Below are 26112 nucleotides of genomic sequence, written 5' to 3'. Positions count from 1 at the left end.
GCACACCCTATTGGTGTACAAGTCACATGGCATTCATAGCATCCATAAGCATTATGCAGGGCATTCATGAGCATTAACCATAGCATTCAAGCATTTATCACAGCATGAACAACAGTGTATGGGGCTTCTATAGCACCTACAGCATTACGTAAAGTATTAAAGGCATTTAGGACATTCAACACATCGGGTCGTGGACTGTGGAACCAGCCGATAGGTTTGTATCAGGCAGGCGACAGCATTTAAATGGACTTTTTCTAGCATTTATGAGTCGTAGACATCTGGCCGACCAGTAGCATAACTCAGTATATATAGAATCACATCATTCCTTTAGTCATATCTTGCATCTTCTCAGCCTTTCCTTCCTGGAAACAAGTGATCATAAGGGGCAGAGATGCTTCTCCTCCGGCTGGCTGTTCCATGAGGAGAAGGCTATCTCATACATAGAGGGGGGGGGGGGGGGGGGGGGGGGGGGGGGGGGGGGGGGGGGGGGGGGGGGGGACAACCACACAGGTGGTCTGTAGTGCCAAATGGGGTCACCGCCTCTATCTGCGAGGAAAGGGCCAGGCCTCCAAAGTCTCAAGAAGGCTTCCCGCCGCTTCCGCATGCGGTCAAAACCTTCCTGCAACTTCCCCCACTAATCACGGAGGGTGTGAATGATGTCGAGCCATATGCTCCTGATAGTCTCAGCCAACAAAATGTGGGTACTCTCAATGGCCTCGCTACATCTAGTACGCCAAATGTGCCAGGCTGCTATGCTTCTGCAAATCTCCCAGCACTGGCATGAGCCTGGACGCCAAACAGCTGCAGGTGGGGTTGTGATTGGTACTACTGCAATACGATGGTGGGAGACCTGAAGGGCATGGCCTCCCCCATCCTCCTCGTAAGTCCTGACCAGTCTAGCCTCATTGGCCCAAGCGACAATACCCCAACTGATAATCCGGGTCGATGCCCTGTCCATAGCAAAGATGCGAAGAATCCGCTGCCAAATCTGCTAAGCCTTCAGGCAATCCCAAAGGAAATGTCGCTGAGACTCCAAGGGGTGGCTGCACCTCGGGCAAGCTGCTGGCCGCCCTCCGATTGCCAGCCAAGTACCCACTGCCAGACTACTGTGTGCCGTCAACCAGAGGAAGAGAGTGATCTTCCTCGGCCGAAAGCTATCCCAAAGCCTGTTCCAGAAATCTACAAGGAAGCGCTGTGATAGGCCCTAAGACTGCCAGTGTGCTACTGTTGCCGGTGTGCCATCTATCTCCGACATCTAGATCCTGCAATTGAGCCTCGCTGTATATGCAAAGAAAGGGGCATCCAGAGTCTCCACCCGGTCTGTGGGATCATGCCACGTCCACTCTCCAGGGTCCCATTGCAACCGCGTGAGAGGTCGGCACTCCCAAATCCATAACTGCCAAAATCTCTCCCTGGCCACCTTGGCCGCCAGTGCTGGGTCTATGTGCCATGCAAGTGCCCAAAAACCAATCACCCTCACCCTCTGCAAGGTGCAGCCTCTGAAATCCTCCAAGGGGTGCTCTGATCTCTCTAATCTGCCATGTAATCCAATAGAAAAAGTGAGCAGACGACTATCCTCATCTACTCCATAGACCGCCACGAGAATATCGTGTCTGGTGAACACGCCTAGCCATATCGGGGGGATTGGGTCTTGAATAGGAGTCGGCCACTCCGGAGGAATAGCGGAGTCAATGTCGATGTTGAGCCTATCTCTACCCCGGATCCCTGTCAGGCTTGTCTCCTGCTCATCCTGAGAGGTAACTACCTGTGTGCAACCCAATCTCCAAGAGACCTACTTGGTCCCATGCTCAAGGCGCCCCAGGATATGTGCGGTCAGGCCCCTAGCATGTGGCCACTGGGTAAACAGATCAGGGGGTTCCAGATCAAAGGCTCCCGAAGATGCTCCTACGAGGCCACTGGAACAAGGATATGTGCGGTCAGGCCCCTAGCATGTGGCCACTGGGTAAACAGATCAGGGGGTTCCAGATCAAAGGCTCCCGAAGATGCTCCTACGAGGCCACTGGAACAATCTGTTGAGGGCTGGCCTGAGATGATCCCAAGCACGAAGTAGACTGGCTGCGAATCTGTCCTGGCAAGACTAAAACCACGGGCTCACATCTCTGTGAAGATCCATCTAGTACTCTGTGGCCATGGGCCTCCAAGGCTCGGAGTGCGGGCTGAAATTTGGGCCAAGAGGAAATCCTTCCAGGCTCACCACCGGGTTGGAGTCCTCTAACAATCAACTTGCCCAATAGGGCACTATAACACGCGGAAGCTCTGGGAGTCTTCTTTTAGCCCTAAACACCACTGAGAACATGTGGATGCAAAAACGCAAACAGAAGGGAGGGTAGAGAGAGAGAGAGAGAGAGAGAGAGAGAGAGATGCTGGAAATTCAGTATGTTTCATATGGTACAAAAAGGTACCTAATTCTACAGCCCTAGGCTGCCTTGCATAAAAGGTGGAATACACCAAAATCTGCCCTAAACTAGGACCCAACTCATAAGGAGTTGAATGGTCATAACAATGAGCACTTTGTGCTTTTTATAGGCCCTTTGGAGCATTGGAGTGCTGGCCGGTCGGCCAGCCAACTGGCTTATCTTATCATAAATGCAGCGCCGACTGGTCATAATCCCATGTAATGATGCGCTTTCAGCCGCCTTGTCCTCTGGTACAGCCGACATCATAATTCATTGTCCTCTTTAACATGGGCAGTTCTGAGGATGCCATCTCTCCGCAATTGGCTACCAAGATGAGCTGTACCTTGGTTCCTTATCATTTAGATGTGGACGGGTTTACCCCTGGTCTACGTACACACATCACTCATAAAGCTCAGCAATTTGAGTTTCAAGTTCCACAGGCCACATTCCAACGGGATTTCATTGTCTCCCCTCTTTTAGGGTGTGACATGATCCTCGGGATCCAATGGTTTCGACAGTATGCACCCATTCCCAATTGGAGACATGACACTTTCACCATCGTTGAAGGCTTTCCTGAGCCTCTCATGATCCGCGGGGATCGGAGCATTTCAGACATTCCACTCATTTCCCACATTCAGGCCCAAAGAGCCATCAGAAAAGGTGCAGAGTGTGCGTTGTTATATGTCTGCTCTCAATCTAGTGCAGTTCAAGTAGCACCCACAGAGGAGCAGCGGATGGCTGGTCTTTTGTCTCAATATAGCAACATCATGCTACGAGATGACCTCCCACCCAGTAGACCTAAGGACCATCGCATAGAGTTGGTTCCTGGTTCAGAACCTCCCAGCAAGTTCCCCTACCACCTTTCTAAGGCATTGGACAGCGAACTGGAGTAGCAGTTAGCCCAACTCCTCCCATCCGGATTTATCCGACCATCTTCCTCACCTTTTGTCGCTCCCATTCTGTTTGTCCAAAAGAAAGATAAGTCCACACACTTATGTGTGGATTACAGGGCGCTCAATATGTTAACAGTGACGAATAGGTTCCCCATGCCCAAAATAGAGTACATCCTAGAACGACTCAATGGTGCAAGGATTTTTTCTAAAATAGATCTTAAGAGTGGCTACCATCAGGTTCGGATCTTCGAGGCCGACATTCCAAAAATGGCCTCTAGGATTGAGCGTGGCCACTACGAATTTGTGGTGATGCGCTTTGGTCTCACCAATGCACCAGCAACATTCAACAAAATGATGTCTCAGGTTTTTCGGGATCTCATTGGCAAATGCGTCTTCATCTTCTTAGATGACATTCTTATCTTCTCAAGGATTGCAGAGCAGCATGAGCGAGATGTGACACAGGTTTTGCAACTCTTGCAGGACAATGAGTTGTTTATCAATGCCAAGAAGAGTGAGTTTGGAGTCCAGGAGATCCATTACCTAGGTTACATCATCAGTTCTTCAGGTATTAGCCTCGACCCTGAAAAGGTACAAGCCATTCTCAGTTGGGATGTTTCCACTACAGCCCAGGAAATCTGCTCATTTGTGGGTCTTTGTCAGGCCTACAGCGCCCACATGTACAAGTTTTCTGACCTTGCAACACCTCTTACTGACTTGCTCAAGGGCGTGAAGACTCATCGTCAGAAAGTGTCCGTCAAGGCAAGGCTCTACAAGCATTCCAAGCAACGAAGAAAGTTGCCTCTAAGTCCCCAATTTTGAAGTTGGCATCATGGGATGATCCTTTCGAGGTGATTACCGATGCCAACAACCTTGCCATTGGAGATGTTTTACAGCAAGATGATAGGCCAGTGGCTTATTATAGCTGCAAGTTGAATAACGCCTAGAAGAATTATTCGGTGTATGACAAAGAGCTCTTGGGGGTGATGACCTCTCTTAAACATTGGAAGCACTTCCTTTATGGGAGGGACTTCACAGTTAAGACAGATCACCAGGCACTTAAATGGTTGCAAACCATGCCTTGTGCCCAATGGAGTGATAGGCAATCTAGATGGAGTCGATTGTTTCAACAATTTAGGAGAATGATTGAATACATCCCGAGCAAGAATAACACCGTTGCCGATGCTCTTAGTGACAAGGGCACTACTCAAACATTGAAGGAGTCCACTGTGCTTGAAATTCAAGGCAAAGACTTAGACAATATGAAGGCACAGTATCCGGATTCAGAAGAATTCGAGACTCAATATCATTTGGCCCTCAGTTTAGAACCAGGCCATTACAGTATACAGGATGGTTAGTTGTTTTTCAAGAACCGTCTCTGTGTACTCAAAGAAAAGCGTCGAGTCCTTCTCCACAATGCCCATGATTCTCTTGTTCGGGATCATAAGGGTATCAACAATACCTTGGAGAAGTTAGAGAGGTCATTCTATTGGCTTAAGATGCGACAGGATGTTGTCTACCAACATGTCCAATCATACCAAATATGTCAAAAATGAAAGTTCCTCATACCAAACAAGCCAAGTTGCTTCAGCCTTTGCCTATTCCTAAGGGACCCTTTCACAACATCAGTATGGACTTCGTAGGCCTTCTTCTCGCCTCAACTAGATCTAAAAACACACAGTGTATGACAATTGTTGATAGATTCAGTAAGTTTTGCATGCTCATTCCATGTAAGCAGACAGCCACCACAGCCGAGGACATAGCTCGCTTGTTCATTCGGTTTTGGTATCCCATTAGTGGTTTGTGACAGACTATCACATCAGATAGAGATCCAAAATTTACGTCCCATTTTTGGAGAGCATTGTTTGACAATTTTGGGACTAAGATATAGTTGTCCAGTGCATTCCATCCTCAAACAAATGGCCAAACAAAAATTTACAATCAATTGGCCTTTGACGTTCTCAAATCATACTACCATAACCAACAGTTGAAATGGGAACAATATCTTTCTTTGGTTCAGGCAATCCTAAATGATACTCACTCATTAAGTCTTGGTCTGGTGCCGTATGAGGCAACATTCGGTCGCCGGTTCTCCTCTCTTTTGACGAGACACATGTCACCATCTCTTGAGGCCAATAAAACCACTGAGACATTCTCGAAAATCATGAAGTCAGTTAAGAAGCGCCTTGCCAGGCTCAAGAACCATATACCCGACAAGCCAACGAATCCAAGCAAGATGTCAACTTTAAGGAAGGGAATTGGGTATATCTCTACATCATGAAACGACGACTAACGCAAGTGGGCAAGCGTTGTCCCAAACTATCTCGGCCCATTTCCAGTCATTCAAAAGTTAAGTGATGTCTCTTTAAAGTTAAAGTTGCTGGAAAGTTGGACTATGCACAATGTCTTTCATGTTTCTTGGTTGAAGGATATGTCCGAAGAGCAACAACCAGATATCATAGACGAAGTTGAAGTCATAGAGCCAGAGAAAATTCTCCTCCACAGATGGAAGCATGGATCCGGTCGAAGAATACGACAATTCTACACGAAGTTTAAAGACCGCAGAACCCATGAAGCAGTTTGGTTGGATGAAGAGTTCTTTCAGGAGTACCCCCAGTTGTTGGCGGACTACTTGGAAGCCGTGAACCTACCGCCAAGTTAAGCAGGAGGGAATGTCACCTGCACCTTGCACTGGGATACACAGTGACACACTGGCATGATCATCAGTGCAGCATTTGTACAGAAGTAGAACCTTTTTTAGAATTATTTGTCGTACATCATGACCCCATTGTGAGTCCAAGGACAGTCAAGCGTGAGCTACGTAGGTCAATCTTTGAGCTTTAGTGGTCAATCAGTTGTCAGTCCTCTTAACCCACTTGGAGAAAGCATCTTTCAAGAGCATGTAGGTGTCAACCTTAGCATTAGATGCATATAAAGCATTGTAAGTGCATTCACATAGAAGAAGGCCAGCCCCAAGGCAGCCCATACTTGGGCTAGGCCTTGCAAAGGCATCAAAAAGCTTTTACATTCAGTCAGCCAGCCACAAAGGCTTGGGGTCCAATCGGCCATTACCCGACCAGCCCCACAATAGCTGACTAGGCAATTGCTACCAATCGTGGGCTTTTACACAGCAACCAACAAGCATTTCAGCACCTAACCAAGTCTAGAGCAGCTGACTGGTCCTTTCATGCAGTCATGGGATTCATGCATCAGCCGACAGCCTCCTATGGGCAGCCGACTGCTGTTTGAGGAGGTATAAAAGCAATGCCTCGTTCCCACCATATTCATTCAATTATTTTGCAAAGAACATTCAAGTATTCAGTAGTGAACAAAAGCAATTCAGCATTCCAACTCAACTCCAGGCAACAAGGAAGCTCCTCTTCACATTCAGCCAGCATATGTGTAGTCCTACAACTATTTGGACTTGTATCAGTGGCCAAGGAGAGTCTTCAGCAAAGCCTCGGGTTAGCTGGATACTCAACCGGCATACGGTCTTCCTTGTCCTTGCATTGGGCATTCATATCATTTGTACTCAGCATTGTCAGCATTTCTCCAAAGAATAATATAAGCAAATACTCCTGCTTGCAACGGAGGCCCTTTAGTGGGTATTCGGACCCAATACTGTGTCGCCTTCTACATTCTCATTCTTTTCTCTCTCTACTCTCTAAAGTTGATGCTAAGGATTCTCACCACATAAAGGTATAAAGAAGGTCCTGTTGTGCGTTATCACAATCAACCTCAGTGCATGTAACACCAATGTTTTTTTCCAGAATATAAAATTTGTTGGCAGGCGATTCCCGAACCATATACAGAGTGCCCAAGCAGACCATACAGCTGGCCGTACATTGATGGCATGGCTGCAACGCCAGCTGCTGACATGGCACATGATGATGTCATGCTGACGTGGCATTGACTGGTCAAGGACAAACACCTCCTCAGAAGGGCGGCCACCTCCTATGTACATGTATATAAAGGCCCTATGCCTCCCTTGTAAAGTCCTGCATTCAGATTTCAGCTTAGAGCCATTCTTATAGCTTCACTGAACACCATTCTCTCCTTCATGATTCTCAGCTCTTGTACACATTCAGCTTTTGTCATTAATACAAAAACTGTTTATAGTGTGATTGTGTTGTGCTGAACTACTCTGAATAGACAACGAAATCTCCCCACATCTCATAGTACACCGGGCATCAGAGAACGTAATGCTCCTCTGTCTCGACCTCCATAGCGCAGAGTACACAGATCCTATCCAGACCTGTTATCATGTGCAAGACATGCACTGGCTAAACTCAGTGCTAATCCTGAGGAGAGCAACCAGATAAAGACAGATCAGAACTAGGTTTTTGGAGCATGTGATGCTGATTTGGTAGGGAATATTTGATGGAGTTTCCCTGGGTTGCTGTCGGCCAGTTATGAATGAGGAAGATCCCTGTCGGCTGCAGCACAAGAAGGGAATTTTGTCCGGGACCTGGCCAACCAGTAGTCGGCCAGTCCATCAAGTGATTTCCAGCCTATAAAAGGCAAGGATTGCTCATCGTTTTAGTCATTCAGCCCTTGCTTGGGGGCTAGGTCTAGACATAGGCTTAGAGTAGGTGTTATACCTTTTTATGGAAGGCAGGCAAGGGCTGCAAGACTGTTGTACCTTTTCGTACATATATGAATATATTGAATACTCAGCTATCTCTCTCTTCTGCTTGCGTTTTTGCATCAGCATGTTCCCAGATGGTGTTCAGGGCTGAAAGAAGATTCCCAGAGCTTCCACATGTAACACCTGTTAATACCCCTCTGCTCTCCTTGTCTCCACTCTAAGGCAATGAGATGAGAATCGCGATCCTTAATCCTTATAGTCCTGGTACTCTGGTACTGGTAGCATAACTAGATGGGTAAGAAGCATGCTTTCATCAACAAGATCGCAACCACAGGTATTGATAATCCGCCACATTGTTAAGAAGGTGCTTTTGGGGTGAAAGAGTCCTATAAAAATGGTGCTAGCCCTTCATTGGAAAATGATCCCCTCTGCAATGTCTCATAAGAGGTCACAATTTTGGGAAAGTACATAGATGATCTAATCATCACAAGTGACCACGAGGAGAAGCTCTTGCATAGCAATTCATATCCTCAGCAAGTTCTTCAGCTAGGAGGTTCTGGGTTTAAAACCCCACATGGTGCTTCCTCAGCAACATTGCCTACGGATGGATAAAAAGCACCTACGGATGGTGAAAAAAAATGGTAACTACAAAAGGATCGTGGGCCTAAGGCAATCGGGGGAAAAAAGGACCAATGGGACCATGGGTACATGGAAGTGTGAGCAACATCTTTGTTGCTGACAAACATTGTTAGTAAGCCTCTGATAAAGCTCCCAAACTCACACGTAAACACAACCACCTTGAAAACAACAAGTAATAAAAAGCAATTGAGGCTAGGAAGAAAATTTACCTGCTGGATCAGTGCAGATGAGGAATCGCACACCTGCTTTGCCAAAATCTCAAGCTTTAAGAGCATCTTTGAATACAAGTCTTCTAGTTCCGGCACCTGTCGCATTCCATCGGGCTCCACAAGACTTGCTAATCTCTCCACCTTATAGCCTTCTGAATATAAATCCAATTGGGCTTGCTCCTTGGGCAAGGCAGCACGTGTCCTCCTGCTACCCTCATGCAACTCTCTCCGCTTTGTTCTCAACACTGTGGAGCTGCTACTCAACTCACCGTCACCCTCTGCAGTGCTTAAAAGTAAAGGAAATGCTACCACTGGAGAAAAGGAATCATACTGCACGCGAAAGGCAGGCCCAATGTTGACAATCTTCACTGTCCTGGGTTCAAACGCCTGGGAACCAAAATGGTACTGGTACGCTCGGTAGTCATGAGTGTGAACTGCCTGGTCAGCACCAGAATTTGTCAATAACATGAAAATACATGGAGAAGAAGGCGGAACCCCGCGACACTTTGAGGCAGCAGACAATGTATTTAGAAGGGATGGTCCCTGTACAGCAATGGCCTGGCTATTTTTGCTCTTGATGTTGGACTTGGGGGAACTTTGCACATCAACTAGAGAAGAATTGCCTGACATACTGAATGGACCACTGTGTGACCCATCTGAGAGCAACTTCGGTCTCAATTTGATGCCCATGTCCGAAGTTGGTGAATCGAGGTCGATGGGAGATTCCATGCCACCTGATGGAGAAACCATGTGCGATGGACTCCCTGGCATGTGAGATGGGCTCTCCATCGCGTGAGATGGGCTCTTCATCAAGTGCACTGGGCTTTCCAGCATGTGAACTGGGCTGGAAGTGCCGCTCTTCAATAGTGGTGTTTTTCCACCAACCACACTACCATCTGTTGGGTATGGAGAATCTGTTTTTCTGCCCCGGAGACTGCTAGGGTTTGCAGAAAGCTCGTGATTGTAAGAAAAGGCAGCGTCAAGTAGCCTGAAATACCTGGTGACTGCAGTCTCTCTGAGGGATGGTCTCATAGGCGTGTTGCGTCGCCCTGAAAACCAGCCGATCAGGGGATCCCCACCTCTGCTTTCTCTGTCTCCTACAAGCCTTGAAAGCTTGGAAGGATCAATGCGGCCACTACCATCATAGAAGCTGAACAAAGACCCACTGCAGTAAAAACCTGTGATGATGGCAGTGAGCTCTTCCTGCAGACCAGATTGCTCATCATCGTCTTCAAGCTTGGGAGAGATGGTTTTGTCCAGGTGCCCAAAAAGGACTCCATCGCAGTCTCCATGGGTGGCCCCGAAGTCCTGCAGAATGTGGGCAAGGATGGGACCTGAAACAGCAACTTTGTGCACTGCTTGATCCATGTATGGAGCCATCGCCATAGCCTAAAAGCGCAAGAGCAGCTCCGGCTAATTCAGGGAAGTGCCTTTTCCTGCATAGATGCTTACCCTTACAACCTCGACATTCAGACTTTCTGCCAACAAAAGACTAAAACACTTACCCTTGGAACATGCTCGCGAGAGAATTGCATATAGGATACAGAGAAGATCTGAACGAAGATGAGGGTTGGGTTCACACACCCATGCAATTGGGCGCCGTTTTTACGAAAATAAGGGTGAGTTCACACTTCCATTGAATTGAGCACGAGGTACGGCTCCATACACACGCTTGCTAGGCACATTTTGCAATCAAAAACGAGTCTCAAAAGCACCACAAACCTACCACAGGGAAAGATCTAAATAGTTTACAAGTTGTGGAGAGAGTCTGCTTTTTCTGACAGTATTGCTTTTTCTTACAATGGCCTTCAAAAGATCCAATGGGTTTTTGAGACCAAAAGTGGTACAGTACTCAGCCATGGAAAAGACTAACAAAATTGGAAAAAAACCTCATTCAAAAATAGTTGTATCATCATCATCATCAGTAAGCGCATGGTGTGCAAATACAGAATACATCCGGTAAAAGAAAAGGAGGGCTCATATGGGTGTGATATCATCATTCTCATCCATCCATAATATCTAGCATAGGTGAGTCTATGACTACCAAAAGCACTATTGTAAGCAAACTCTACTAATGAAAGATAATCTTCCCAATCATACTATCTCATAGAGACATATGCTATGTCTTTCATGGTCTAATTCACACGTTGTGTCCTACCCATTAGACTCGGGATGGTCGGATGAGCTCATACTCAACTTAGTGTCTAATTTCCTGAACACCTCATGCTAAAAATGTCCAGTGAACTTTGGATCTTGATCGCTGACAATATCAACTGGCAAGCCATAAAGATTAAACAACTTCTTAATAAACAAATGAGCAAGCTGCACAACTAGGATTTCTCTTTTGTTCCTAGCCAATTTGGTGACTCAATCAACAATCACCCAAATGGCATTATTCCCCCTCAAAGTCCATGGTAATCCAACAACAAAATCTATATAAATACTATGCCATTTCTTTTTTATTGAGAGGCATGTAAGCTTCGGTGTTGTGTGTATGTAGAAATGCACATTAAAGGTGCATGATATTTTGTGGTGTGTGACTTGTTGACCAAAAGAGTGGAAAAGAGTGTGCCACATGGATGCACACATGTAAAGTGGGATAAGGCTAGAAGGCCTATATCATTGTATGGTTCATTGTGATATGCAATAGAGCTATTGTTGAGTGTGTCTACCTCGTCTCTCTTTTCATGGTATCAGAGCTTGGTTCTCTATTAGGGTTCTGTGAGTGAGTGAAGAAGAGGGAAAATTCTGGTTTTTGGAGCTTTTCGTTGAAGATGTGGAGAGAAGAGAAGCTGGTAGAGGCTAACAAGGGCCCGGTCTCTGACAGACGAGAGCATTAATGGAGCATAATTGTTAAAACCCTAAGATCTCTCTAGATAATTGTTATGCATAAACATGCATAAATCAGGCATAAACTCAACCACCCAACCACCCCCGAGCCCAAGGAATGCACACATGAATTATAAATGAAATACATCATACCTCTACCTTGATGTCCCATACCATCAAGAGGTATAACTCCAATCCAATAGCATGTAGCTATAGTGTGAAATGGTAGATGAGTAGATATGGACCTCTACACAAGAGACCATAGCATAAGCCTCCAAGCCCCCAAGCCTCCCTTGAGTGTGCCCCATGCCCCTATTATATAGGGAGGCCCTCAAGTGACTCTTGACTTTCCATTTCCCATGTGTGACCCTTGGATGCCTGACCCTAACCTTAACCCTTAAGGTTAGTCCTAACCCATGCTCCATTAGAGCTTGTTCCCATGCTTCCATGCTCACAAGCCTAATGTGGGTTAACCTCCTAGTATATGCACACATAATGTGCATATAACATAGCACGCATAATGTACATATAACATACTTCCCCTCTCTCAAAACATTGCACTCTTGCAAATGAAAAGAAGGAGAACTGCGCTGAACAATCTCAACCGACTCCCAAGTCGAATTTTCTATTTCCCTATCTTTCCACCTAAATTTAACCTCAAGGATTAGTCAACTACAAAGTTTCCTTTTCCTGAATTCAAGTACCGTATCAGGTTCATGTGGAACATAGGATAAATTTTCGACTTCAACAAGTTCTTGAGGAGTAACTGTGTTATCCTCACCTCCCTTATCCCTTTCAATCTATTGATATGAAAGACTGGATAAACTCTAACATGTGGAGGTAGTTTTAAGTTCAAACGCAACCGTGCCAATCCGATGTATAACTCGAAAATGAACCACAATATCTAGGAGATAAATTCAAGCATTTTTCTATTGACAAAGTCTGAGAATCTTTAGGAACATTAAAATAAACCAACGCTCCTGTTTCAAAAGACCAAGATGAGCGTCCCCTATTAGTATAAAATCGTACTTTATCCTGAGCACTCTTGATAGATTCCCGAGCTTCGATCAGCATTTCCTGCATATCACACAAGAAATCCCTCGATGCATCAAGCTCGATGTCCTTAAGACCGACATCAATAGGTGCCCTGGGTTAATACCCATACATAAGCATGAACGGACTAAAACCAATAGCTTTATGTTTAAAACTGTTATAGGCAAATTCCATCATTGGAAGATATTTTCCCAATTTGATGCTTTTCCAGAGACATATGCACGAAGCATATACTCTACAATCTGATTCATATATTCTGTTTGCCCATCAGACTGCGGATGATCAGAGCAATTTACATTCAAAGCAACTTCCTCGTTGTAAACCATTCAGAATAAAGTAGGAAAACATGGCATTATAACAGCAGAAACCAGGGATTCATCGGCGCCCCGACATACCCACATCTGCATATGAAATAATCGATGTCCCGAGTTACCCATATCAACATAGAGAGTCGTCAGCGTCTCGATGAGTAACATATATCCATCCGTAAACAATCAGGTTGACTCACCTAAAGTACGGAACTAGAGAAAGAAATGCCAACAAAGGAAGAATCCAAATTTCCTTATCCGAACACAACAAGATAAACTCGTTTGAACTCTAAAGAAAGATATTTCAACAAGTGAAAATGCCGATGAGATTACCCTCATCAAAACATGCAGGCTATAGATAAAAGAAGTTTATCCACACTATAACTTCTAGTGAATTTAGAAAATGAGATTATCTTTGAATGTTGAAGACAACATGCTAAGTGATGTAAGCAAAGCAGCAATCTTGAGCCCAAATTATCCCATAAGATAATATATGTGAGGGATCACTAGCGTTCCATACCACCATGATACCACCCATACATACCTTAACAATTTGAAACTCCCTAGTATGCCGTCTAGGAAATATGAATAAAATCCTGTATAAAAGGAATAAGATGGCCTTATCCAGACTTCACATACTAAACCTGTCTCTATATACTTGAGACTACATCAAGGAATAACTCCTTCTAAGTACATCATTAGAAAAGAAATTGAATTATTGGTGCCTTTCTAATGATAACTACCCAAAACACAATAAAGTTAGGGTAGAAAAATAACTCACCTAGATATATAAGCAACTAGGTATCCGAGTTGGAATATGTACAAGAGTACAAGAAATATACTCCAAAATTACGTGTAAAAAACGAAGGCAAATGCTACCTTCAAAGCACATGTAATTATTCACAAGATCAAAAGATCCTTATAAAACCATGGATAAAAGCATAGAAGCTCCTCAAATCCATAAAGACCATAGTTGATCATAAAAATCAATGCATACCATCTAATGGACATTAATCATGCCAAGAGAAGCATTAAAATTGGTGGCCAACTCATCAATCCGAAGTATATGAACATTGTGTCGTTCAAGCAAAAATCCAAAGTAAGCAAGTGAAACACGTGTGTAGCACTCAATAAAAAACCCCTAGACACAAGTGATCTAGGCAGAACCTGATGCGTTCATATAAAACTTAGAAAACATCCAATAAAAATCCACCAAAACAAACCGATCAACTAACCCATGATAGAATTTGTCTTAGGCTTAAGAAATTAAGCACAATCCACACTTAAATAAGTGCAAAATAAATTATCATGGAAAAGTGTCAAAGGTGAAACAAACTTTGAATGCAAATTGTAGCCATCAAAAGAAATTAAGGAACATGTCCAAAAAGAATGACTAAAAAATGGTAAAAAATCGTGAATACATCGTTTAGAACTAATCCAAACATAAATATCCATTAATACGAGGTATAATCGTATTAATAATATGCGAATAACTGGCATCTATCTAATGTCAGCACGAGAAAACATACTTCAATATTAAATAACCCTTGAAAATATTTAATTCTCGATAAAAGAAATTATCATGATTTTTTTCTAATTTTCCCTAATTTTCTAGGACCTCAAAATATAATAATTTTGAATTCCACCAAACATATCTTATGGCATTCCAAACCTATATTTTCCCAGAATATTTTTAGCAATTTAATTTGCCAAAATACCATTGATATTTTAAAAATATCAAATTTTTAGGATTTCTAAAAATAATTTCTAGAATATTCCTAATTTCTCTTGAGAATCCCATCGTTCACGAAATTTTCAATTCTGCCTGACAATTCTCAAATCCAATGAAATTTTTTAATTTTAATGGATTTTTTAATTTTCTGGATCAAAAAATATATTTTAAAAGAATTTGAATGGTCACGGGCGCCCGAATGGACACACCACATGCTAAACACCAACCCCACATTTTCTCGAAATTTAAAATAACTTTTGTCTAACTTTTCACTAATTTTCAGGAATTTTTTGAAATTTATAAATTACCCCGAATGGATTTAGAATACGAACAGTAAAAAATTTCATAATTCCAACGGTTTTCCCGGAACGCGAAAAGCCAAAAGTTTCTTGGGAAAATGAAAAGACAAAAAAAATCAGAATGTGAAAGGTCAAAAGTTTCCGGAATACGGAAGGTCAAAAGTTTTTCCGGAATTCGGAAAGCCAAAAGGTTTCGGGAAAACGGAAAGCCAAAAGTTTTCCGGAAGATGAAAAGCCAAAAAGTTTCAAGAAAAAAATTCCAAAAAATTTTCATTTTTTCTCAAATCCCATAATTTCTCACTATTTTTCAGGCTTATTTCAAGCTTTTTTTTGAAATATTATCAAAAGCTTTTTTTTAAATAATAAAAAACCTCATTTTTAAAAAAATAAAAAAAATAAAAAAGCTTTTATTAGCTTATAACCTTTTGATTTTTTAGGGGGGGCGTTTTTTTTCGCCGGTGGTGTGGCTGCTGCACAGTCCCACCCTCCCGCCTGCGCGTAGAAAAGATGGGAGAGGAAAAAAACAATTTCCTCTCCATCTCCACTCCTTCACTCCTCTCTTAATCAATTCCATTTCTCTCTCTCCTCCCCTCTCTGTTAACAGAGGGGTTAACTTTAATCATTTGATTAAAGTTTTTAATTATTACTTAATCATAATTAATATTAATTATGATTAATGTTTTAAAAAAATCTTTTTTAAGAGAATTTCTCACGGAAAAAAGAAGGAAAAATCAGATTTGAGAGGCGGAGAGGACCCCACGCACACGGGAGAGCATTTCATGCATCAACATGCTGTCCCCTACTGCATTTCAGTAGAAAATTGACAGAAATTTGATCGCATACCCGCGAAAAAACCCGCAAAAATGTATAAAAAATACATTTTAAATAAAAAAATGCTCAAAAAATTTCTTAAAAATTAGGAAAAAATTCCTAAAAATTCTAGAAATTTAGGGAATCCATTCTACCAAAAATATCCACAGTAAAATATGTGGTAACTTTTTAAAAAATTCCATTAATACTTATTTTAAACCATAAAAAATAGCATTAAACTCACGAAATTCCCCCGCAACGTCGATTCGTCCATTGAATTGTAGTAACACGCATTCCAATCACCATATCAACGATTCACATGAAATTCATCAACACAAATCAATAAAATAATATTTTTATTAGTAAATATTAAAATTTACTAAAAAAAATCAACAACAATTAATTAGAGATTGCTCTGATACCACTGTTCAAACCCTAAGATCTCTCTAGATAATTGTTATGCATAAACATGCATAAATCAGGCATAAACTCAGCCACCCAACCACCCCCGAGCCCAAGGGATGCACACATGAATTATAAATGAAATACATCATACCTCTACCTTGATGTCCCATACCATTAAGAGGTATAACTCCAATCCAATAGCATGTAGCTATAGTGTGAAATGGTAGATGAGTAGATATGGACCTCTACACAAGAGACCATAGCATAAGCCTCCAAGCCCCCAAGCCTCCCTTGAGTGTGCTCCATGACCCTATTATACTGGAGGACCCTCAAGTGACTCTTGACTTTCCATTTCCCATGTGTGACCCTTGGATACCTGACCCTAACCTTAACCCTTAAGGTTAGTCCTAACCCATGCTCCACTAGAGCTTGTTCCCATGCTCCCATGCTCAGAAGCCTAATGTGGGTTAGCCTCCTAGTGCACACATAATGTGCATATAACATAGCACACAATGTACATATAAAACCCTAAGATCTCTCTAGATAATTGTTATGCATAAATCAGGCATAAACATAGCCTCCTAGTATATGCACACATAATGTGCATATAACATAGCACACAATGTACATATAAAACCCTAAGATCTCTCTAGATAATTGTTATGCATAAACATGCATAAATCAGGCATAAACTCAACCACCCAACCACCCCCGAGCTCAAGGGATGCACACATGAATTATAAATGAAATACATCATACCTCTACCTTGATGTCCCATACCATCAAGAGGTATAACTCCAATCCAATAGCATCATGTAGCTATAGTGTGAAATGGTAGATGAGTAGATATGGACCTCTACACAAGAGACCATAGCATAAGCCTCCAAGCCCCCAAGCCTCCCTTGAGTGTGTCCCATACCCCTATTATATAGGAGGGCCCTCAAGTGACTCTTGACTTTCCATGTAACGTACCCATCTTCACTAATAAAGAAATGTCCATGTAATTATGAGTTTTTATGGTATAAAAATCAATGATTTTATTATTTAAGTCGTTTCTACTTAGAATCTTCAAATTTTGAGCCCAAATTTGGAATCTGCGTGCGATTTTACCCTAATATAGGATTTTACAGCATCCAAAACGGACACCGGATCAAGCCTATACGCTAATTTCAATCATTTTAGTTAAAAAACGGCGACCTTTAAACCTTAATAAATGCACGACCACACGTCCGATTGACGAACGGTCTGAACCCCTGTCACCAGGAGAACCTCACGGACAAAAAAAAATTTCGCCCCCCGGGGCGGTCCGGCACGCAAATCGAGACGGGCGTCCCAAATTTGGGTACCCCGCCCCAAAATTTGTTCCGTACACACTTACTAGGGTGCCCATACAATGACCGCCCAAGAACCAAAGGACGGCTGCCCCCACGCGTACCCTTACGTGGACACCCACGCGTACCCTTACGTGGACACCCATGCTGCCCCAGACCAGATAAGGTACATGCGTACCACTCCTTTCCCGGACAACCGACACCGTACCTTTCCCCTAGACCCATGCAGGCCACTGATCCATAGCCTTTGAAGGTACACCGTCCTTTTGTCCTTGCTTTGTGCAGCGCCCGTACCCATACTCCTCAGCTATATAAACCCTCGGGGTGCTCCATAGACGGCACGCATTTCTGTGTAGCGTATGCCCTGTTGTGTCACCATCCGTACCGCCGTCCGTCCCTGTGTAGCGTACTTGCTACAAGTACAGCCGCCCTTGCAGCCACCCCTCTCACACCCCCTCATTTGGCTCTTTTCAGATAAGCCAATTTTCCTCCATCCCCCTCTTGCAGGAGCCAGTGTCCTTAACTCTTCTCCCCCCGTGTGAAGAGACTTACAGAGAGGCTTGCAGCAACCCCTCCTAGCGCTCTCCACGTTTTTGCCCTTAAGGACATCTCACAATTCCCTCCCCCCCCATTTGCGTAGACTTTAATAAGGGTTTTTTGCCTCAAGAAAGGGTTCGTGCGCCATATTCTTTTGCTCATATGGTGAGCAAACGAGCTCGGAATTCAGATCCGACTGAAGCGTTTCGATCGCAGCAGCGAGCTCTACAAGGCGACGCCTAAGATGGCCTCATCTCGGAGATGACAAAATATTGCCTCAAGAGGAGCACGTAACAATGAGATGGGGGGAGATGCGCCCAATGCGGCTCCAGTCCTCCCTTTTCAAGCCCCTCAAGGAAACGGTGGTCAGGTTAGCTTGGTTAATTTTCAAAAGAAGAGATTTTTTCTTAAATTAGTATTAATGAATGGTGTCTTTTCCTTTTAAAATGACGACATAAAAATTATATGAAGTTACGAATTATGTGATGTTGTATTCGATAAATTGCGTTGAAATTGTTATCTTCATGAATTGTGAATGCTATATTTAGTAAATTGCATTGAAGTTGTTATCTTTAGAATTAAGATTTTTTTTGGCTTCAACGCTAACTCCGTTCCGTGCTTGTGTAGCCGGGCGGCATCGTTAGCAAAGCCCGGGAATGGCCCAAGGTATCCCTCATACCTTTGGGAGAATAAGGATCGCCGATTGAGGTGAGAGATTATGAGGCTGCCTAGTTCTGAGAGCCCAGGCTAGTGCAGTAAATAAGCCCACCCTAGTGTGCAGACATCCCTCTGAGGGGCGGGAGGATCGAGCGATGGAGCCTGAGAGGGCGATAGGCCGGCTTGAGTCCTCGCCAGCGCGGCCAACGATGAGGTGTATGGTCTCGTAGGGTTTTGCCCAGCATGTAGAGGCTGGAAGGCCGAATTCTAGATCATCGGCAGAATAAGAATAAGAGAGCCAGTTTGGCTTGTATGGAATTGGTTCATGTATAAACTTTTTATATAATTACATCTTGTCTTTGGTATGATTGTATTGTGTAAGAAGGCTGTTTTAACGAACCTTGTGAAAAAGGGCCTTAATTAAGGAATATGTTTATTTATGTCAAACAGTGTAGTAGGATTAATTAGAAAACAAACTGATGCGTGAGTAGGGTGGAAAGTGGGAGGATGAAATGCCCTGACGGCACCATCCTACGGACGGGTGGACCCGATTAGTCGGGTAGCTTTCCAACAGATTAAGTGAAAGCCCTACGCTAGATAGTTAGGCTCCTGGGCAACTCTATTCTAGAAGACTAGGCCAGTTGGCTGTGCCTTGCATAAGATGAGGAAAAAAGCGTTGTCCCTAGAAATCAAGTCTAATAGTTGCCCAATTTATGATCAATTGCCCTATGGGTGATTTGATGTTTAGAAAATCACGCTCCCCCTGCGGGATAGAGCTAGGTCATACCCATAAATCGTATCCTTGAATCTCTACAGGGTCAAGGTGTCGATGAATAGGAAATTCTTCCCAAGATAAGACTTAGCGGACTATATTAAGTGTTCTCCCATTTTAGAAGGGAGGAACCTTACAATTGGTATCAGAGCCGATCTTAGCTCCTAGGAATTGTCATTTAAGGATTGTTTTGTAATGAATGTTTTACCTAACATAATGCTAATTAGTAAAAACATCCTACTAAAATAAATAAGTTAAATTGATGTTTGAATGATTGTAGGAAGAGGAAGATGCCTACTCCAAGTTTCTAGTTTTCCAGTGCATCTTCGAGACTGCTAGTCACTCCTCGAATTTTGAGTTCCGCGACACCATGGTGCAGATATTAGAGAAGATATCCCTCCCTCATTTCTCTCGTATTCAAAGAGGATGGGGTAGAGATTTCTGGAGTCGTGGGCCGAGATACTTCTTCATCCGAGCAGATCAGATTGGGAACCTCACCACCGACCTTAAGCGGATTCGTTGGATTGAGAAGCTAAAGATGATCCGCTTATTTTGGTTCGTCGGTACCCCAGGGCCGACACCTCGGTGACTATAGATGGGGTTCGCATACCTCAGGATCGTTGGGTGTATGACAAAGTGATGCAGGTCTTACCTGCTGATAGAGTAGCAGTGTTGGGATCTACCCCAATCCAGAGTTTACCACCCTTACCATTAGTTTTTAGAGTCTTAGAAACTACAGCGGAACCCCCATATTTCACCTATGTGGACTGCTCTACCCTTATGTCATAGTCAAGCCTAGGAATTTCCCTTGATGTCAAATAAGACTAATTATATTAGTCTCAGATCTTTGTAATAAAACTTGTCCTTGTAAATATTTGGAAATAAAATAATTTCAATGTTTTACTCTCCAAAAATAAGCGTTGTGCAAATATGAATCTTGTAATCTTGTAATCTTAAAATTGTTTTTACAATGATGGCCAAGACGACCACCCTCCACTTCCCAATGCGCTTTACACCGATACCTAGGAGAAGAAGCTCCTGCTCAAGCAAATGCAACCTCCCTCCTTTAAAGGAGAAGGTTCAAAGATTGAGAAGGATGCTGAAGTCTGGATTGAGGCGATGGATGATTATTTCTTTGCTGTGCCGGTACTGGAGTAGCAAATCAGTCTATGCTTGCACGGTTTCGCCTCATCGGAGATGCTAAACTCTGGTGGAAACAGTGGTGCCGTGACAAGGAAGTCACTGAGCATTCTCAAACGTGGGAAGACATCAAGCAGGCAGTGAAGGAAAGATATCTTCCTCCATCCCATGAATCCATAAAGATGAATGAGTTTTTTAGTCTTAGACAGTGCAGCTTAACTCTTGAGGACTACTATTCCAAATTTATTACCCTTCGGAAGTATGCCCCAGCTATGACTACTTCCCAGCAAGTGGCTCGTTTCTGCCAAGGGCTAAATGAAACCCTAGATTCCCGCCTTGAAGCAATGAGGCCAAGCACATTACAGGATGCTCTCATACGAGCAAAGCCCCTTGTGAAAGAAATGAAGGCTAACAAACCGAAGAATCAAAAGAGATCTTACCCTGAGGCAAATCTTAAAGATCAACCCTACAAGAAACCTCAACAAAATTTCCCCTACTACAACAGAGGGCGATAAGGCAACTCTTTTGTCCCCCGCTCGTATGCTGCTTCTTCTAGGGAAGGCCCTCTATGTTTTGAGTGCAATGAACCGGGACACTTTAGAGCCAACTGTCCCAAGATGGCAACATCATTTTCCCAAGGTAACAGAGGAAATCAAGGCCGTGGAACCCCTACCCACCAAGGTGCAAGAGGCAGTGGCCGTGGCAGAGGTCGCGGAGGAGCAGTTGCTAGAACTGCCTGTGTTATAAGTGAAGAACCGACCTTGGAAACGGCTGAAGAAGAGCACGCCACCGTCCATGCGGCAGTAGAACACCAAGGTCTGAATAAACAATTTGGTGTAATCCAAACCCCCGCCACTCATCACGGTAAGCCATTTCAGCTTTTAATTGATTGTGGCAGTACCCATTCATTCCTTTCTCCTAGGTGCTTGCAAAAATTAAACTTGAGTCAAAAAACAGCTAGAAGAATGATTGTAGAGTTAGCCAGTGGGAAAGAAGTTGTATCTCGCCACTCTATAGGAAACCTTTTGATTTTGAGCTGGGTAATGAGCAAACTCATGGTCACTTTAGAGTCTTGCCAACCACTAGGAATTTATGATGGAATCCTTGGGATGGATTGGTTAATTGCAAACAAAGCTAGCATTCATTGTAACCAGGGGAGTATCACTTTTGAAAATGAGCATGGCCAAGTAATATCTATTCAGGGGATCACAGGAAAACCTAAATCTAGGGTAGTCAAGGCAAAACATCTTCTCAAGGGAACACGTAAGGGTCAGCAAGTTTTCTTAGTCAAACTCAACAAAGTCATTGAACCTAGTATGGAGACAGAACCCTCTTGGCTCCAAGAATTCTCTGACATCTTCCCTGATGACGAGCTTACAGGGTTACCGCCTCCTCGAGAAGTCGACCATGAAATCGAGGTGATCCCTGGAGCTCAACCCGTCTCAAAAACTCCCTATAAAATGTCCCTTCCTGAAGCCATTGAACTTAAGGAGCAACTTTCCCAACTCATTGAACAAGGATTTGTACGCCCCAGTAGCTCTCCGTGGTGGGGAGCACCTGTTCTTTTCCAAAAAAAGAAGGATGGGACTCTCCGCCTCTGCATAGATTATCGAGGGCTAAATCAAGCCACTGTCAAGAATAAGTATCCTATCCCTCGCGCATCGACGAACTTCTTGACAGGCTTCATGGGGCCAAAGTCTTCTCAAAAATAGATTTGAGGTCTGGATACTATTAGATCAACGTCAAGGAAGCAAATATACCCAAAACAGCCTTCAATACCTGTTATGGCCACTATGAGTTTACTGTAATGTCATTCGGGTTAACCAATGCTCCTGCAACCTTCAACCGCCTAATGCAAGATATATTCCGCCCTTACTTGGATGAGTTTGTGCTTGTTTTCTTTGATGACATCTTAATCTACTCCAAATCAATGGAAGAGCATGAGGAGCATGTGCGTAGAGTTCTGCAATTGCTGCGCAGACACAAACTCTATGCCAAGAAGAGCAAATGTACCTTCTTTACTCATCAAATTGAGTATCTTGGATTCATCGTCTCCAAGGATGGCATCTCAGTAGACCCCGCCAAGGTCAAGGATATTCTAGAATGGCCATCCCCTAAATCAGTTCGTGAAGTTTGTGGGTTCTTGGGAATCACGGGTTGGTATAGGATTTTTATCAAAGATTATGCCTTGGTAGTTGTACCTTTGACGGATCTTCTTAAGAAGGATTGCAAAATAGTGTGGCTGCCAATCCATCAAAACAGCTTTGATCAGCTGAAAGTCATTATTACTTCTGCCCCAGTCTTAAAGCTTCCTGATTTCTCCAAGGAATTTGAAGTGGTTACCGATGCTAGTAGTCTAGCACTTGGTGGTGTCTTAGGCCAAGAAGGAAGACCAGTCACTTATACTTCCCGCAAGCTGAAGCAATATGAAGCAAATTATGCCACCCATGATTTGGAACTCTTAGCAGTTGTTCATTACCTCAAATTATGGAGACATTATCTCTTGGGAGGCAAATTCCAGCTTGTAACTGACCACAAAAGTCTAAAGTGGATCTTCACCCAGCCTAACCTCAACTTGCAGGCAAAGGAGATGGATTGAAATTCTACAAGAATATGATTTCGACATCAAGTTCCGCCCTGGGAAAGATAATGTGGTAGCAGATACACTTAGCCGCAAATCTTTCTTGAATGCAGTTTCAATGCCAAATAATCCCATACTGGTCAAGGTGGAAGAAGTCTCATCTCATGATCCAGATTATCAGAGGATGATAAAGTTAGTAGAAGAAGGGGGACATTCAGAGAAAGAGAAGAATCTAATCAAGGGATACTCCACTCATGAAGGAAGCCTCTACTTCAATCACAGGCTATGTATCCCTAAGGATCCTGCTTTAAAGAAACTAATCCTCCATGAAGCTCATGATAGCCCTGCAGGACACCCAGGTTATGCAAAAACATTAAATGCTGTAAGAAGGAGCTTTCATTGGGCAGGCTTGAAAAATGATGTGCTTCGGTACTTGAAGCAATGTCTCTCATGCCAAAGGATCAAAGCTGAAAGGGTCAAGATGCCTGGAAAACTTCAACCCTTAGATATTCCCCAAATGAAGTGGGAGTGCATTAGTATGGATTTTGTCACAAGTCTCCCCACTGTTCAAGGAGGATATAACTCCATTCTAGTAGTAGTGGACTTACTTACCAAAGTAGCTCACCTTATACCAGCAAAGAAGACCTTCAAAGCTTCTGATGTTGCTCGAATATTCATCAAGGAAGCCCTCAAACTTCATGGTCTCCCAAAAAGGATAGTAAGTGATCGGGATTCTGACTTCACTTCAAAATTCTGGCAGTCTTTATTTCAAGCTCTCTGGGAACTCAACTTTGCTTTAGCACAGCTTATCATCCAGAGACCGATGGCCAAACTGAGAGAGTCAATCAAGTAATTGAGGACATTCTCAGAGCATACTGTGGACGGGAACCCAGAAGGTGAATTCAATACCTTCCTCTGGTAGAATTTGCCTACAATGCGTCTTATCTCATCAAAGCATAGGAATGTCACCATTCAAGGTACTCTATGGGCAAGAATGCCTGTCTCCTCTAAATTTCTCTGATCCAACCATAAGAGTTGAGGCATCCAGGAAAATGCTCGAAGAGATGGAGGAACAAACCAAGGCGATCCAAAAAGATATTAAAGCTGCCCAAGATCGACAAAAGCTTTATGCTGACAAGAAGAGGTCTGAAAGGATCTTCAAGGAAGGAGACAGAGTTCTTCTACGAGTCCGATCCAAACGAAGTTCTCTATCACTTGGGAAATATAAGAAACTCAGCCCTAGGTATTGTGGTCCTTATACAGTTATCAAGTGTCTAGGAAAAAGTGCCTATAAACTCCAACTCCCAGCCCATATCAAAGTCCATAATGTATTTCATGTAAGTTTGTTAAAACCATATGTCCCCAGTCTCGATCATATTCTTGATGATGAACAGATTGTAATCCCTACTCAAGGAGTCCTTGAATTACAGCCCAGTAGCATCATAGATTCTAGGGAAAGGCAACTCCGAAATAGAACTCTTGTAGAACATCTAGTTCAGTGGAAAGATTACCCTGAAGAGGATGCAACTTGGGAAGATGAAGCTACACTCTTAAAGAATTATCCCCAATTCATGACGAGATGAGGACATCTCGATTTCTTTAAGGGGGGAAGGATGTAACGTACCCATCTTCACTAATAAAGAAATGTCCATGTAATTATGAGTTTTTATGGTATAAAAATCAATGATTTTATTATTTAAGTCGTTTCTACTTAGAATCTTCAAATTCTGAGTCCAAATTTGGAATCTGCACGCGATTTTACCCTAATATAGGATTTTACCCTAATATAGGATTTTACAGCATCCAAAACGGACACCGGATCAAGCCTATACGCTAATTTCAATCATTTTAGTTAAAAAACGGTGACCTTTAAACCTTAATAAATGCACGACCGCACGTCCGATTGACGAACGGTCTGAACCCCTGCGACCAGGAGAACCTCACGGACAAAAAAAATTTTCGCCCCCTGGGGCGATCCGGCACGCAAATAAAGACGGGCGTCCCAAATTTGGGTATCCCGCCCTAAAATTTGGTCCATACACACTTACTAGGGTGCCCGTACAATGACCGCCCAAGAACCAAAGTACGACCGTCCACTGTATGGTCCACGCGTACCCTTACGTGGACACCCATGCTGCCCCAGACCAGATAAGGTACATGCGTACCACTTCTTTCCCGGACAACCGACACCGTACCTTTCCCCTAGACCCATGCAGGCCACTGATCCATAGCCTTTGAAGGTACACCGTCCTTTTGTCCTTGCTTTGTGCAGCGCTCGTACCCATACCCCTCAGCTATATAAACCCCCAGGGTGCTCCATAGACGGCACGCATTTCTGTGTAGCATATGCCCTGTTGTGCCGCCGTCCGTACCGCCGTCCGTCCCTGTGTAGCGTACTTGCTACAAGTACAGCCGCCCTTGCAGCCACCCCTCTCACACCCCCTCATTTGGCTCTTTTCAGATAAGCCAATTTTCCTCCATCCCCCTCTTGCTAGGAGCCAGTGTCCGTAACTCTTCTCCCCCCCCCATTTGCGTAGACTTTAATAAGGGTTTTTTGCCTCAAGAAAGGGTTCGTGCGCCATATTCTTTTGCTCATACGGTGAGCAAACGAGCTCGGAATTCAGATCCGACTGAAGCGTTTCGATCGCAACAAGGCGACGCCTAAGATGGCCTCATCTCGGAGACGATAAAATATTACCTCAAGAGGAGCACGTAACAATGAGATGGGGGGAGATGCGCCCAATGCGGCTCCAGTCCTCCCTTTTCAAGCCCCTCAAGGAAACGGTGGTCAGGTTAGCTTGGTTAATTTTCAAAAGAAGAGATTTTTCCTTAAATTAGTATTAATGAATGGTGTCTTTTCCTTTTAAAATGACGACATAAAAATTACATGAAGTTACGAATTATGTGATGTTGTA

At 43.6% G+C, this 26112-nt stretch overlaps 1 protein-coding gene across 3 annotated transcripts in view; it reads right to left on the bottom strand.

Annotated features, from left to right (window-relative positions):
* The window catches only part of LOC147630967 (BRISC complex subunit Abro1-like protein), a 35654-nt gene extending 25305 nt beyond the window's left edge, over positions 1–10349 (bottom strand). For all 3 annotated transcript variants that reach the window (XM_086809310.1, XM_086809309.1, XM_086809311.1), the window contains exons 1-2: positions 10249–10349; positions 8744–10179 (exon numbers count right to left, since the gene is read on the bottom strand). In XM_086809310.1, coding sequence (XP_086665436.1) covers positions 8744–10129 — 1386 coding nt within the window. In that variant the 5' untranslated portion in view covers positions 10130–10179; positions 10249–10349. The remainder of the gene's footprint in view (positions 1–8743; positions 10180–10248) is intronic.
* Positions 10350–26112: the final 15763 nt, after the last annotated feature.

The sequence above is a fragment of the Cibotium barometz genome, chromosome 15 (assembly GCF_041138505.1).
Source record: "Cibotium barometz isolate CiBa-2024 chromosome 15, ASM4113850v1, whole genome shotgun sequence".
Classification (NCBI taxonomy): Eukaryota; Viridiplantae; Streptophyta; class Polypodiopsida; order Cyatheales; family Cibotiaceae; genus Cibotium; species Cibotium barometz.
Note: the sequence above shows the minus strand (reverse complement) of the source record. Positions and strands in the feature narration are given on the sequence as shown.